The sequence below is a fragment of the Beta vulgaris genome, chromosome 6, assembly GCF_026745355.1.
Source record: "Beta vulgaris subsp. vulgaris cultivar EL10 chromosome 6, EL10.2, whole genome shotgun sequence".
Lineage (NCBI taxonomy): Eukaryota > Viridiplantae > Streptophyta > Magnoliopsida > Caryophyllales > Amaranthaceae > Beta > Beta vulgaris.
Genome location: NC_079207.1, coordinates 68,609,961 through 68,626,943, shown reverse-complemented (window position 1 = coordinate 68,626,943; position 16,983 = coordinate 68,609,961). Strand labels below are relative to the sequence as shown.

The 16,983-nt window shown below is 34.1% G+C and overlaps 1 protein-coding gene across 1 annotated transcript; it reads right to left on the bottom strand.

Moving 5' to 3' along the window:
- Window positions 1-6,324: 6,324 nt before the first annotated feature.
- On the bottom strand, window positions 6,325-11,263 carry LOC104897788 (probable prolyl 4-hydroxylase 10). The gene is made up of 8 exons (XM_010684734.4): window positions 10,859-11,263; window positions 10,665-10,749; window positions 10,086-10,183; window positions 9,853-9,950; window positions 7,892-8,021; window positions 7,584-7,771; window positions 7,411-7,505; window positions 6,325-6,675 (listed from the first exon to the last, which is right to left on the bottom strand). Exons 1-7 carry the CDS (start codon window positions 11,056-11,058, stop codon window positions 7,432-7,434), a joined length of 873 nt encoding a protein of 290 aa, XP_010683036.2. The 5' UTR covers window positions 11,059-11,263; the 3' UTR covers window positions 6,325-6,675; window positions 7,411-7,431.
- Between the last annotated feature and the right edge of the window lie 5,720 nt (window positions 11,264-16,983).

Below are 16,983 nucleotides of genomic sequence, written 5' to 3'. Positions count from 1 at the left end.
AATACAAATGTTTATTAAACATTGACTATTTGGACCTTATTGGACCTTAATAGATCTGATTGGAACTTATTGGACCTTATTAGACCTGATTGAAACTTATTGCACCTGATTGGAACTTATTGGACCTTATTAGACCTTATTGGAACTTATTGCCCTTATTAGACATTATTGCAACTTATCTGAACTTATCTGAACTTATTGGACTTGAAACTTAATTTTTAAGTTAAACAGAATGCACCCTCAATCGGTATAACTTGGAATAGAATTTGGAAGTTTAATTTACCTTAAAAGTACAAAATGTCGTTTGTGGCATTTAGGTCATGAAATTCTTCTAGTTGGTAAGACTCTTGCTAGATATATACTTCCTCATTTTCGAATTAAGTGCAACAAATTCACTTTAACGCATGTCGAGATATTATTTTGATCAGAAATATCTATAATTAAATATAAGTAAAAATCATAAAAATTGCATTTTATAAAAGTACGTTACGAGATGAATCTAACAAGATCTCAGTTGACCATGTTTTTCATTATGTATAAATCACAAATCTTAGTCAAAGTGAAAAATATATAAATAGTGAAAAAGTGAATTTGTTGCATTTAACTCGAAAAGAATGATGTAAGAAATTTCAACCCAGTTTGTACTCGTTGCTCGGAATTAATGGAGGAACACCTTCACTTATTTAGAGATTGTAACTCATATCCTTGTTCCAGCTTGTGTTTAGGAGGATGTGAAGAAGGATCTTATGAGGATCACTATTCTCGAACATTAGAAGTTGTATGATATTATTTGCTTTCCTATGGCTAGTTAATTCTGACATTTGGTTAAAAGACATATAGTAGGTTAGATTTAGATTGATTCTAAATCTTTGTTGTAAAGATGTTTGATTAATATAATTCTTCCTTTTCGTTTAGAAAAATTGTTTTACCCAAAAATATTGGTATAAGGTAAGTAATTACTTCTATAGAGTTGTAGATATGATGAATCTATCATCACTTTTCAAAAGTTAATCATAAATTAAATTAAAAATCTTGCATGAAATTGTCTCATCATATATAATACACAATGAGATAATAAGGAGATTATGGAACAATCTCACTTGTGTGGACCCGGTTCACGTTAACATTAGTGTGCACCGGGCAAAACAACATATCATTACTGAACAATCCACTATATTATGCGAAAAACCCACTATATTATGCAGAAATTCACTATATCATTCAGACCCACACTATATCATGCAGAAACTCACTATATTATTTAGACACACTTACTATATTATTCAAACACACACACTATATCATACAGAAACACACTATATCATTTAGACACACATTATATCATGTAAAAACTCACTATATCATTCAAACACATACTATATCAATAAGTAGAAACTCACTATATCATGCAGACACTTATTATATCATGGAGAAACTAAATCATTCCATATGTTAGAACACGTGTCATGATATATACTACACAACTTAGATCTTCCTGTATGTTAAAACATTTTAATTAATTCCTCTATTATATTGCATATAATTTCACATTATGTTTTTCGTTAATAAAATATACTATATTGTATATAAGTTCACTATATCCCTGTAGAATTCACTATATGAAGTTAATATCTTACCAACCCGGTGTACATTAAGTTAGTGTACACCGGGTCCATTCGAGTTTTTTACATTATAGAATTAATATGTTGCTATTTATATATATATATATATATAATATATATATATATATATATATTTATATTTATATTTATTATTGAGTGTTTCTTATAATTAACATGTCCAAAAGTTACCTTTTTTTTCCAACAACTAATGACAATTCCATCCCTAAATCTCCATGGTGGTAAGATATCTTGATAATATCTCATACAAAAGATATGTCATTAATCAATCATTGCATGTTGAAAATGATTAACTAATCATTCACTACCACTATATGGCCTTTTGAATTCCAAAAATTTGTTAATTAGATTGCTTAAACAATTGAACAAAGACTCATCTTCATTTAAGGTGAAATGCTGATCATCAATTCATCCGACAAGATCATCCATTTTCCCAGTTTTGAACAACAATAGATCACGTTTGTTAGTAAAGCATTAGACTTTTGTTCCTGCATGCATGCTTTAAGTATTAAAACTAGTCTCCTAATGAATAATGATCCTTTAATTAATTAGCATGTTGATATAGTTTTTTGAGTTACATATGACAATGCTTCGATGGTTGTTAAACTACCAAGTTAACCTGGCCCCACTTACCCCAAATTGAGGAGAAAATAATAGTGCAATAGTAACAATAACGGAACATTCACTTTGCATAGCTCCATGCACTTAGCTAACTCTTTAGCTACTCTCGTCTCTTGGAGATAAGATAGAGCAAGTGGAGAGTTTAAGGTGGAATTATTATTGCACAATTGTACACCTAGAGCTACTATCATATCTTCCCCTCGGAAAAAAAGCTACTATCATCTCTTAAAAAGGTTTTAAAGCGGAATATGGATCAAGGGATCAATCTCTTGAGAGTCTTATTAAATTTTTATATTCAGATTCTCTCCGTTACTTTTTATTCTTCTTATTCGGAATCTTTTTATGAGACAAAAATAGTCAAACTAAGAAGAACAAATAAGAACGGAGGGAGATAACTAAGAGGACCTGGGAGAAAGTAGTCGATATCTTTGCAAAAGATTCGAATCACGAATAAGTGCATGGACGTCAACTTAATCTTAATATGATAAATTTATTGAATATATAACTATAGTATAACTCATAATTGAAGACCCATTTTATAATTAGTATATGACCCCTTATCTATGTTATATATAAAACTAAGTGGCCTTTTGGTAGGATATACAAAGTTCACATTTGGAGAATGCCCTTGATAACCTTTTTTTTTTACTTTTACTAGTAATTTTTTCTTTTAAAAGCTGTTTTTTAAAGGACAAACTATATTTTATTTGTTAAGAGGTATAATAGTTTCTAAAGAAAAAGAAAAAAGTAACCTTCATTATATTGATTTGAATTTTTTCTTGAATAATGCAAAAGTGGGTTTTAATTCCTAAAATATGCCCAAAAAAAAAATTCCCTGCGTACGTCCACGCAGGACGGCACGCGAGAAACTGTTTTTTTTTTTTTTTTTTTTGCCCACAAAACCCGGTACTCACAGTAGCGGTTTATATAAGCTACTTGATTATTGAACCGCTACTTGAAGTAGTAGTTTAAAAAAAAAAAAATTTTTTTTTTGTAAACAACTACTTCAAGTAGCGGTTTTACTTAAGTAGAAAAAAAAAATTCTCGCGTGCCGTCCTACGTGGACGGTATGCAGGGAATTTTTTTTTTGGGACATATTTTGAGAATTAAAACCCACTTTTGCATTATTCAAGGAAAAAATTCACATTTATTAGAATTCTTTTTATACATTGCACATGCATTATTACGTGTGTTTTCAAACTTGTGTATATATGTCCAAGACCGCGTTGTTAAAGGAATAATTAGAAAGGGGTTGTTATAATGAAAAGATCAACACAAGTACGTGGAATTGCATGCCAATGTTGAATTGCATGAAATATATATGTCAAACTCATTAATAGCTTTGTAAGCATAATCTTTGTTGTGCACAACAAATTGTCTAAAAATATCGCCAAATTATTAGTCGGCCAAATTCTTGGTGGCTTGATTCTTAAGGTCAAGCTCATTGGAATAATTTCCATAACGCAAAATATAATGTCAACTTGACATTTTTAGGTACTTATTGGATGGTCTTGATTTTTGCGTCACCAACTAAAACATTCCATCAAGGAATAAATTTGGATTTATATCAAAGATTTGGTAAGACTTTCTATAATTTTGCAAAAGAACCATGTACCCTTTTGTCTTCCCGCTCATTCTCTTAATATTGAGTTTATCATTACCTAAGTTTAATTTAAAAAATAAATGATTTTTTACAAGATAAATTATTGTCTTTTATGACCAAGTAACTTTGATCCAAAGAATTATCGAACTCGACAAATTGATTTTAGTTTATTCATAATTGGGGGAATGTAAACATATAATTGAGGGAACTTAGCTAGGCACACGAGAAATGTTGATATTAGAACCAAATTAGTGACAATTTGCTTAGAGAACAAGCTAGGCCTATACTCCAAACTATATTTAGGTATAACTTGTTTATTGTTACGGTTTACAAGGTTTCTAGCTAGTTTTGTTTATATTATATTGATTTCAAATAGTTTGAGCAAGAACTACATTTAGGTATACCAAAGATGTCTTGCTTGAGCTAGTGGTTAAGATTGAGTTGCTATGAGCAATAGATCATAAGTTCGAATCTCCCTCCCCTTCTTTATACTATAGCTAGTTTTGTTTATATTAGATTGATTTCAAATAATTTGAGCAAGAACGACTAGAATGATTTTTTTTTCGGGAACATTAAAGAACAGGAACTTGGATATGATTGTGCAAAGGGTAAATAGATTAATGAAGTAAATAAGTCTCAGAAACTGCAATACAAATTTATTATAATCCTACTTTTTGTGTGTTTGCTCCTTTAATTTAAAATCTTCAAGCTTTTATTAAAATTAGATAAAAGTCAATAATTCAGAGAGGAGCCAAATTCTAACAGTCAATAATCCTAAAAGGTTGGATAGTTTAGGATGGCCAAATTCTATTCACAACTAGAAACAATTTTGAAGTAACTATTGGATGATGTTTCATAAAAAAGTTGAAATAAAGTAATAGAAGTTAAAAATTAGGCAAAAAAGTTAATTGCTTACCATATTTTAACTAATACAATTAGAAATTATAGCATTATATAAAATACTCAATTTTAAGGTTAAGTGGTCCAACCAAAGACATTGGTCTAACCATCTAACACAAGATAAGCAAATAAATTATACAAGTTCTAAAATAGACTTTTTCAAGTGAAAATAATTAAATTTTATGTGATTGATATAATATTTTGAACATCACATGAGTATTGTACTACCTCCTTTACTCGCAACATATGGAAAGGAAACATGAACTGAGAAGATGAGAGAGTAAACATGTCCGATGTGTAATAATTAACAATAAATTAATAATATTCTTATATAAGAACTTACCAAAAAGAAAAATATTTGAAGTACTGTGAAATGTTCTAAAAATCAATAAGTTGAATTATTAAAACAGAGGTAGTTTAATTAAATTTGCAAAAGAAGAAATTTATTTGAAACTAGAGCTAATCAACTCAGCCCGGCCCGATTATTGGACGGGTTTCGGGCAGCATTTTTTGGCCCGCAGCGCAGACTCGGCCCAGTATGGCCCAATTTTTTTGCTTTGGGCCGGGGTTTATGCAAGCAAAAAATGACTTTTCGGTCTTTTTTTTTTTTTTACTCAGCCCAATTTTGCCCCGACAATTCCACTCATTTTGGCCTAAAATAGCAAAATTTAGGCACAAAATTTAGCCGAACCGAGTCCATAATCACCTCTATTTGAAACATATGTACCTGATACAAAACCGCTATTAAATTTATATCTCATGATTTCTAGGACCAAACATTTTGTCAGTATAAAGATAAAAACCAATCTCATAAGCACGACAAAGTTGAGCAATGATTCATCTACTAGACAATTCACTAGAGCTAGACCGTTGTATTAAACTAGTTATTAAATATTTATATCTAATGAGTTATATATCGAGTGAATGTTTTAAGTTCTTTCCGACAAAGTCAGCCTGCATAACTTGTAAATTGTGTCATAACTCATAATATAACTGGGCCTTTACCCTCAATAACCCCCAACCCCATATAGCACCGGCTGGTGAGCATGCCCAGCTAACCTGTGTTAGACCAAAGGTCAAGCATGATATACTAGACTACTACCATCTTACGTGAAATTGAAAAAGGTAGAGAATATATGAGCCATTGATTGTCTCGATCATATAAGAGATATGCATGTGCTGCAGTCATTTAGTGTGACAACAGCAAACAGTAATGACATGCCTCAAACCTCCTAAATCCTAATGCCTCCGCATGTACAGACCTCAGTGCACGGCTGCTCAGACCTCAGTGCATGGCTGCTCAGACCTCGGTGCACGGCTGCGCTGCTGTGCAGTCATGTACTACGAAGTAGTGCACGGCTGTAGAGCCAATGAAGCGAAGCAGGGCATTGCCGCATCATGGGTTGGGCATAACTGTTAGAACTTAGAACAGAGATTAAAAATAAAAAAAGTAGCTAAATTGCACGAGCAAAAAATCGACCCAATCATAGTTAAAGGGTCATATAGGGGAGTGGATACTTGGACATCAATTAAGGGTGGGATTATACTTCAAACAGGAAGTAACAGAAACAAGAACAGCTAAATTTTCACTAATAAATCAAACTCAGATTTCTATTTCAGTTTTTGGGCAACCCCAAATGTAAGTGATCGCTTGCTCGTGAATGACAAGCAAAATCAGGGTCTTCTACAATTAATTGTATACTTGTATTCAAGTTTTATTCTATGTGTAGAAACTAGATAATACAGATTTGCGTATCGGAAACATACAGTATAAAAACAATTGATACATCAAAATTGCAAGCTTCCTTTTGATATGGTCAAGTTGGCTCTTCATGATTCAGCACATCTAACAATCTATTGGGTAGTTGTTACACAGGATACAGCAACTATGTATTGGTCAATGAATTTGACCTGCCACAAACATAAACAGCGATCCTATAAGTAACATGAATGTTAGGGGTAAAACAGACCTAAAAAATAATGGCCAAACCAAAGACAGTAGTGTGATAGTACTTTATTAAGATTTAAGACTAAAACAAGGATGTTTACAGTAACTCTTTCCCAAAAAATACCTCCCATGTTTCAATACATTACCTGTGACTGTTGTTGAATATTGAAAGAGAAGGGACATGCTTACCAAAAAAAAATTACTTAGACACCACAAATAAGAAACAAGGATGAAATAATGCCTTTAATTCCAGGGCACCTAAAAGGAAAAAGGCAGCAAACTACTTCACTACTTGTGTCCACGTTCATATTATTGCCTTTAATTCCAGGGCACCTAAAAGGAAAAAAGGCAGCAAACTACTTCACTACTTGTGTCCACGTTCATATTATTTCCTCATTGTCGGAAGTGTCATTTACAGGGGTGGTGCTGGACATATGGGATGTGGGTGACAACATCCAATAACTACTTTTTACGTTAGTACCTATTTACTACTTGCATATGTTGGATTGTGTAATTTTAATGATTATTTGTCCTTTAATAATATAGGAAAATTATTGCCTTTTGCATTTCATATCTCATAAAGGGTCAATTTTATGTTCCTTGCACAAGGCCTCCACAATAATTGAACCACTCCTAATCGAGAGAGGGGGAGAGACCAGGAAAACGGGGTAAAACACAGTTTCAGTTGGAAAAATTACCTTAAGAAGACCGTTGAGCATTCAAACGTGGTATTCATTGACACGGATCCATTTTGTAGCTGACCACTTATCTCCTCTAATCACTGGGCAACCAGCTGGGAGAAGGATGGACAAGGCGGATCAGAAATTGAGATCCAAATAGAAAAATTCCAGGAGAGAGAAAAATGACTAACCATGTAAACTTGAGGGGTCCAGAGAAGCATCAGGCTTCAAGCTCCAGAACAACAAAGCATCACCCATCTTTGGTTTGACCGCAAGGCCTTCTTGACCACATTTAGATAACTCATTCCAATAAGGTACATCACTGATATTTCCTTTTGCAGAAGGAAATACTGTCTCACCTCCTTCTTCAACATCAGAGCTAACAGAGTGTAGCAATAATTAATTAATTAGTACGTACGTAAATTTCAAGGAGACAGCTACCAGTATACATTTCTTATAAGGTTGTGTTTCAAAACAGCAGGAGAGACAGATAACTTACAGATACATGAGAACTGTGGCTATCCGTTGACCGCCCGTGACAGTGCTATAATCTTCCAAGAAGTAGTCAAAGTGAGGCTCGTACTTCTGCCCAACTTCGTAATGAAGAACTTGAAGACCTTCACCATGCTCTGTGAATAACACCATCAGGCAATAAAAGGCCCTAGTCAATATTACACATGACAAAATTAAGGATAGACCATAAGTTAACCCAAAAAGCAGCAACATCAAGGCATATGCCATTGAGCAATGACACAATACTGATACTAACACAGTGATTTTTCTGGCAAACAGTGATTTTAAGAAATTAACTATAATTCGTTTTGTACCAGAGAACAAAAGCGCTGGCATAGCAATCACAGGTCCAGAAATGTACAAGGTTAAAACTATGAGTTAAAGAGCCATTAGTCTCCCTGTTCTTAACCCTGGTTCACTACTAGTTGGGTTGGGCACAGAACACTCCTCACAAAACCAACCATGCCAAACTAGGGTTACATAGCTATTCTAGCATGACAAGTCATCAGGTGTGATGGCACCTTTGAAGTGATTGGAGTAGATAATTGCACTAAGAATTTCAGTCTTTTCGGGAGGGAGTCCATACAAATTTGATCAGCAGTTGTCTGTTCACATGCTTCTGAACAATCAAGCCTCAAATAATTCATCATATTAACCTATTGAAGACTAACACATGCCACCACTTCTTGAATAGCAGATGACTACCATTAGTCCAGCACAAAATTCAAATTTCTTATCTCTGGTCATTGAACAAAATAAGATTTTGTCATATAGAAGCTAGAAAGTATCCCCGGTGCCCCAATTTAAGGTTAACAATTACCAAAAGAAGGATGTCCCACTCAAAGTTAACATCTTTTTAATCTCCATGCCTCAACTCTAAGCTGGGATAAAGTAAGTAGTTTTTAACTACCCTTTTTGTTTGAGCAGGTATGACCCCACCTGAATCCCCATAAATTGACATGGTTCATTGAATGCAAGCCATAATGGAAAAGTTTGGTAAGTTTTCTAACCTGACTAGTGATATTGTTATTTATCAAAAGCAATGATCTATGATAGATCAGTTAATGCCTCACAGAAAGTTCATAGAGGCTACATATTGGCTATACAAGCAAAGAGAATAAGAAAGTTCATACCCACAGGTCCATATACTAAATACTTCACTGCAAATTATTGCAGTTAGTGAGTACAAATACGAGAACTGAAGAATTAAAAAGGAGAAAACTAGAAAAGCTGAAACATCCATTGTCATTAGCCCTAGTTTAATTAAGAATATCGCGTCCAACCCGATATATACAGTTGTGCCTAGGCACACTTGTGGACAATGTACGGGCCTCGACCAAACCCATACACTATTGAGGAGATTGGCCAAAAAAGCCTTCATGATCTGAAATAAAGCTACAGAATTTGCGCTTAGACTGGTTGAGCTTCATTCGACACGATAGAGACACTAGTTTGAAACATAGGCAGATCTTCTGATCAAGGTTACAACACATGAACATTCAATCACAATAGTATTTAGTAGAGACAACAGGTTCTTAACAAGTTTTCTACTGTTTCCTGAATCCATGGAAAGGAAGCAATAAGCAAGTATAAAGTCAAGCCTCTAATAGATCCCTATACTGCTGAGAATGCTTTAACGCTAGTCAACATACTTCAAGCGATTGATTTTAAAGAATGAAGGATTTTGTGGCACTCGATTAGCAAATCAAGGAATTGCTATTTGTTCATCAAATACCAAAATGACTTGACAAGCACACAAAAACCGTGACAAGCACACAAAAATCGTGACAAGCATGTTATAATTCACCTAGCAAGACAGCAAGCTAAAAATTTCCAGTGAATCCCACAACCATCAAGGGAAACAAAATTGAAAATAAGAGGTGCAAAATGCTCCAAATGAGAGCACAATAAAACCGGCAACTTCACAATATCTTCTAAGCCACATACCTACAGGAAGGAAAGTGAAATCCGCAATTCTCTGCTCTATGGCCCTGATGATTGTATCCCGGCCTCTAGGAAGGAATGTTCCTGAACTAGTACGCACCCTACAATAAAAAGGAAAACAAAGATCTAATAAGATAAGTAGACAGAAGCACAAAAAAGAAAAATACCAAAAGAAAGGCAACATAAAAACAGGAAGATTAATGGCAGAGGCCGCAGGAGGAGTATTAAGAATATGCCTGCTGTCTTTACTCTTGCCGGTTTTCTCATCGATAACTTTTGACTTTTCCATGTGAGGTGATGCAAGTTTGATGAGATACTCACACTCATCCTTAGACTGCCAAAAACCATAAAGTTACTTAAGCTTTCAATCTCTTTCAATGGAAATAAGACTATATTTGATTAGAGTGCCAAAATCAGAAAGTTCAGAAAGCATTCAATCCCCGTAAACGATTAACTCGACAAATTGTATTTGATTAGATGCGTTGCAATGGTTTTTCCACTAATTTTTAGCTTAATCAAGTACAGAACTACTGAAGATTTTAGCATAACCTACCATTACATAATTCCACGTCTCAACGAAAATTGAATCCGAACCAAAGCTCATTCAAGAAATACAAACCAAAAGATGTATTTCAACAACAAGAACATTAAAAATTCATGAATATAAGCTGAAGTCACATCAACACATGAGCAATTAATACAAGATTCCAATCACAATCTAATGAACAAACATTTAAGATAAGATTGCTATAAAATGCAAAAAGTCAACTTCATCTAAAATCGAAGTAAAATAGTAAATGAATCAACACACATACCAAGAAATTATGGTAAACAACAGCTCTAGGCTCCCAAGATAGAAACTCAACCCATTGTTCACCTTTTTCCTTACTCACTTCAACTCTGAAAAAATACAAAATTCAAACAATTAAGCAACAATCACAGTAAAATCCGATCACATTGACATAAAATTCAATTTCAAAAATGATAAAAATATAATCAATAAAAAAACCTGTGTACAGTGCTATGAACAATGTTGTTGAGATCATGAACTGGACGAGAAGTAGAGTTTGAGGTAGGAAGCGATACAATTCCAAGAGCAAGAAGAATCAAAACGACGACGGATAACATTAGGAGTAATGAGAATACAAGTGTTGACGATGGCGTTGACGACTTTCGAGGTGGAGTACGACCGAGCTTTCCTTTCGCCATTGTTGAAGTCTTGAAGAGCTTCGAAGAATTAGGGTTTAAATTAAGTGGAATTGGGGAAACCCTAAGTTTTGATTGGTTGAAGAAGATGAAGATCTGAGCTGCAGAGTTTTTGCAGAGAGAAGAAAAGGTGGGAGAGTGGAGTATGGAGAGAGAAAAAGAGAGGGGTTTAAATTGAGGTTGATTACAAAAATATAGTACTACTACATTACAGTTGGTTGACAAATGACAATATAAGAAAGAAAATACATCATGTGAGCCACGTTTACTATAGAACCAGGACATATACTCCCCCACCTTATTTTCGGTTCGATTCGGTTTAGTTCTGGATAATATTTTAACTCTCACATATCACTATTCATTTCAGTTCAGTTCACCTGTTTTATGTCGAAGAGAATAAGCCCCCGTTCATTATGAGAATCATGCGAGAGTTCAACTCTGATCAACACCATATTTGGAGGGTTCGCGTTGATATTTACTTCTTGATATAAATCTCCAATTTTCAATATCTGGATCTAGTGATATTAGATAAACAAAAAGTGAAAAATGAATAAAGGTTGATTATAAATATGGAGATATGATGAGAGATGTTCTTATCAAATTGCGGCAACAAAAATGTAAAATTTACTACTTCCTTCATTTCTTACTTGTAATGGTTTTTGATTTTTACACTATTTACCAACTCTAGTTACTTTATCTTTGTTGATTTATACTCAAAGGAAAAATATAGTGAAAGTATTGGGTCAGACCGTCTGACCCAATACTTTCCGTGGGACGGGCTGACCCAAATGAACTCGGACTCTCCATCAAACTTCTGCGAGCCAAAAACGCCGGAAAAGGTAGCGAACTCGGAGGAGGCAAATCATTGACGTCGATCCAGCGTAAAGATCTGGTACCTCAATTTCTTTCTTCACAACATTTGGATCTGGACATAAACGAGCCGTAGAGCACAACTTTAACCCTATATCGTTGTTTTCTCCTCCAAATAACAATTTCGCTTTCAATTCTTCGCCTCTTTTAAGGATCTTCACCTGTCCCATCTCAAGCTTCTTTGATGGCTGCGATGTTCAGAGAGAATCACGATTTGATCTTCTTTTACGGCAACGACAACGAGAAGATTGGTTAGGGTTACGCAAACAATCGTGAGGTCGGAGAACACCTGTTGTTGCCATTTTCTTTGGGGTTTTCTTTCATTTGGTCTTCTGTGTTCTTTCAGTTGGTGTGTAAATTCTTTCAGCTTGTGTTGTTTTTTTTTCATTTGGTCTTCTGTGTTCTTTCAGTTGGTGTGAAAATTCTTTCAGCTTATGTTGTTTTTTTTTTTCATTTGGTCTTTTGTGTTCTTTCAGTTGGTGCGTAAATTCTTTCAACTTGTGTTGTTTTTCTTTCATTTGGTCTTCTGAACGAAAATTGAAACCAACTGAAAAAAATTTGAAACCAACTGGAAAAAAAATTGAAACCAACTGAAAGTCGTCCGACCAAATATTATGGCCGAACGCGTCTGACCCAATACCTTCTCAAAAATATATTCATGTGGGATCTTACTAGATTTATCTCAGTGTATATTTTTCGAATATCTACTTTTCATAATAATTCTTAATTATCGGTAATTAAATTTACTAATGGTTGAAGTTATGCATTTGCAAAAGCGTGAAAATCAAACGGTTGCAAATAGAAAAAAACAGAGAAAGTATGTATTAGAGAAGTTACAAAGTCACTCAAATACGAAACATTACCCTAGATTTCACTCAATATTTAAATCTTTTATCCGTAATTTTACTCACCATTCATTTCTTTTTTCCTTAATCTTATTCCGTTTTCATTTAAAAACCCATAATTATAAATGAGAGCTATTATTTTCAAACATATATAGTATGTATTAGAGAAGTTACAAAGTCATTCAAATACGAAACACTACCCTAAATTTCACTCAATATTTAAATCTTTTATCCGTAATTTTACTCAATATTCATTTTTTTTCCTTAATCTTATTTCGTTTTCATTTAAAAACTCATATTTATAAATGAGAGCAATTACTTTCAAGCATATATTGTCATATTACTCCCTCCGTCTTTTATTAGTTTACCCCTTTTGACTTTTGATACTATTCACATACATGATTTTGACTATCTCTTGTAATTTGTATTTAAGGAAAAATATAGTCATGTGAGATCTTGTTAGATTCGTCTCAATGTGTATTATCCAAATATCAACTTTTGTAATTTTTGCTTATCGAAAATTAGAGATATTAAGGTTCAAATTAGTATCTCGGCAAATGTGCACCAAAGAAAGGGGTAAACTAATAAGAGACGGAGGGAGTATAACAAAATGTTTGGATAATCTTAATGATTAGTCATGTGTATGCTCAAGTTGATGCCCACACATCGGTGCAACTATTATGAATGGTAAGAAGTTTCCTTGATTCATGGTCAAGCACTCAGACGAACATTATTTATCCACCGAAATGATTGTGGTAACATAGATATGATCATGAGGACATTGTGGATTTGTGGTGTGCACTACAGAACGACTAGGCCAACAATAACTTGCATAGTTGTGTATATAAATTCGACTTTGTTGATCAGAATTGCATTTTTTAACCTGTAAACTTGGTCAACCTCTCTATTAAAGAGAGAGTTGTCGGTAAGGCTACATTTGATAGAGCGTAAAACGTTATTCTGGAAAACTATTTTCCTCTATTTTCAGTTTTACATTATTTGGTTGGCAAAAGAATGTAAAACTATTTTCTCTTGAGGTAAAATTACTCTCCCGATGATGGAAAATCATTTTCCCTTCAAAATGAAGGAAAAAATGTTTTCGTTATCTCTCATGTACACTCCTCTCACTACCTCCTTACTTTCTCTTTCATTTTCCTTTCATTTCATCATTTTTCTTACATGAAACCAAGCAACATAAAACTAATTTTAGAATTGTGTTTTCCATTGTAAATTATTTTCCATGAAAATCATTTTACACTGAAAATATTTTACGCCCTACCAAACAGAGCCTAAGTGGCCCTCAATTTCTTCGATTGATCTTGCGTTTCATTAACAAATAATAGTATTCCTTCTCCGCGATATTCACCATATGAGCTTTAGGCTTATATTCATCATTATTTATGTACTCATAACTACTAAAAGATGTATTATTTATAGTTGAAGAATAAAAAATTTCACCAATTACCCTTAATGACTTAAGGATGTCGAGATTATGGGAATTAGTTACACACTTTTGCATATAAAACTTAGTTTAATAAAAGGAAGTAACTAGTGAAAGGAGATAATTATCTGACTTCTCTCTCTAGACTATAATTTTCTGTTTACTTTGGTGTCTGCATAGTTAATATTAGCTTGGTATCTTGTTTTTATGCTATTGTTGGTTTGGGGTTCTTGATTTGTCTAGTGGGTAATTATTTTGGGTAATTAATAATGTTTTCCTTGGATACTTATAAGAGACTTAGAGCATTTACAATGGGTGGGTTTTAATTGGTCTAGCAAATAGTAAAACTAGTTTTAATTGGTTTAAAACTAGAAGATGAATTTCCTCTAGGCTGTCTTCGTATAGAGCCACTCACCGTCAGAGGCCCAACAAGCCAACCCCCACCCCATCCCACCCCACAACAATATTGAAATTTTTGCTTCCACCAAAATTTGAACATTGATCTCCCAAATGAGAGATAGGAAGCCATACCATTGGACTAAAGGATCATTGGTAAAGACTAGTGCATATGTTTGAAGGGGAATAAGATGTATTTTATACTAGTACGACTCCATCTCTCCATCACTAAGAGTGCTTGGTAGAATTTCCTCAAGCATTAAGCGTGAACATATCCAATGGGTAGGGCAGGGAGGCTTTGAGTTACCGTAAAGACAAGTCAGGATAAAATCAGCGAAAATAAGTAAAAATATATTGGTGTGAATTTTTTTTTATTAGGAAAGATAATTGATCTGAATACGAACTCTCGCTAGGCTACTAGTCTACAGCGCACACTACTTTAAAGGCTGTGTACAAGACAAAACATCTTAGAAGTAAATGCTCTGATAATTTATTGAGATAAGGATACAAATTATGGACAATGTCTTGAAATTTGAGGCGGTATCCTAGTGAACTGGTACCTCTTCCTCAATAAATTGGAGTGGATGGACCGAGATAATACAATTTATGCGGAGATTTGGAGTTTCAAACTAATAGGCAGTAGCCTTCGGTGGAACGAGTGTTGAGTGGAGGCAACTGTCGTTGACCAAAATCTTTCTGACATGAGTGTTGCTTGTGAACAATCACGACTATCTTTTCTTTGTAGTGTTTAGTTCTCTTAATCATTCTATTACATAAAATAAGAAAAAAGTTGCATAGGTTTCATTCAACGATGAATGACACTACTCTAATACTACAACTAATGACTAATGTAGTGTATGAGGATGTTTCATAGTGTATAATCATTTTTCATAATATGTATTCTACCTTACTTTTTTTTTATTTTGTTATCTCTGTTTATTTTTAAAGCGGATAAACTTTTAATACACATACTCCCTCCTCTTTTATTTATTTGCTACATTTTGGTTTACACAAGAATTTAGGAGATGTCATTTTCATTCTTTTTTAGTGTACTTTTTGATCCCTTTAGCATTAAATAGGGTGGGAAAAGGGAAAAAAGTAGTACTTTTTGGCGGAAAAAGAGGAGAAACAAATATAATACTATTACTTTTTGGTGGGCCAAGTCTCCTAATAAGGAAATGTAGCAAATAAAAAAAAGCAACCCTTTTTGGAAAATGGAGCAAATAAATAAAAGCAGATGGAGTATATTGATACTTCATTTGCATGTATTAGATTATTTGAACCCTTTGAAAATATGTATTATTTGATATATTTAATAAAAATACCAAAAAAGTATTTACATAAAATTTACATGCATTATACATGGGTCTAAAATCTAATTGGTTGATATGCTTGGATATGACTCTCTTGTTATACTTGTACAAGTCAATTAAATCCTAGGCTTACCCTTGCGGCTTGCAATTTGTAAGATTAATTCATGGGATTCTTACACAGTCAAAACTCAACATTGACGGATTGTTTTTTTTTTTTTTTTTTTTTACATCGGGAAAACGTACATTAATAAAACAAAAGCAATTAAATACGAAGTAACGGTATATGTCCCTTCCTGACATGTGTTGCTAGATCGTGAGCCTTTTGAACCTGTAACCGAGAAACCTTGGTAATTCTACACCATACAAATTGCTGGGCGATCAAGCGAATATCACCGAGTGTCCAAGTGATCGAAATGGGAGATGCCAGTGGTTTTAATAAGCTTCGAACGATAATTTCGGAATCAGTGTACAGGGAGATTTGTTGATAACCTTGACCTTGTGCCCAAAGCAAGGCCTGAAGACATGCCTTAGCTTCTGTGAGGAGAGCAGAGTCTGCATGAATACAAGATGCTTCGCCTGTCTGAATCTGATTGTTAACATTCTCAGCCACCCAAGCAATACCAGCCAAGGTCGAAGTAGAAACCCACGACCCATCAACTTGAATTTGTAGTTGTGGGACCCCGCGAAAGGAGGAACCAAAATGTACCATAAAGAATCCTGGTGGTCCAGGTCCTTCGTCGATCATTTGATGAGAAAACATCGGCCTAGCCAGAAATGTTAGATGTTGCTGTCTGACTTGTTGTGTAAGGACATTTAAACTATCTCCATCAGGCGTGATGTTATTAAAAACCAAATTATTCCGACACTGCCAGATTGTCCACAGTGTGGCGATAAAAACCGGAATACGATCCCCCAAATACCCATCCGTACGATAAAGATATAAAATCCATGCAAGAAGCCATTCTCTAAAGGGAATGTAACTAACTGAGTTCGAAATAATACCCAACTGACTGGTCCGCCAGGCAGTAGTAGCTAGTGGGCACATTCTGAATAGATGTTGGCA

What these genes read in the sequence shown, in the direction of transcription:
- LOC104897788 (XM_010684734.4), bottom strand. Translation starts at nt 11,058, where the DNA reads ATGGCGAAAGGAAAGCTCGGTCGTACTCCACCTCGAAAGTCGTCAACG. An exon ending in GTTCATAGCACTGTACACAG is followed by an intron (nt 10,750 to 10,858) that starts GTTTTTTTATTG and finishes GTATTTTTTCAG; the next exon opens with AGTTGAAGTGAGTAAGGAAA. An exon ending in TTTCACTTTCCTTCCTGTAG is followed by an intron (nt 8,022 to 9,852) that starts GTATGTGGCTTA and finishes TGTTATTCACAG; the next exon opens with AGCATGGTGAAGGTCTTCAA.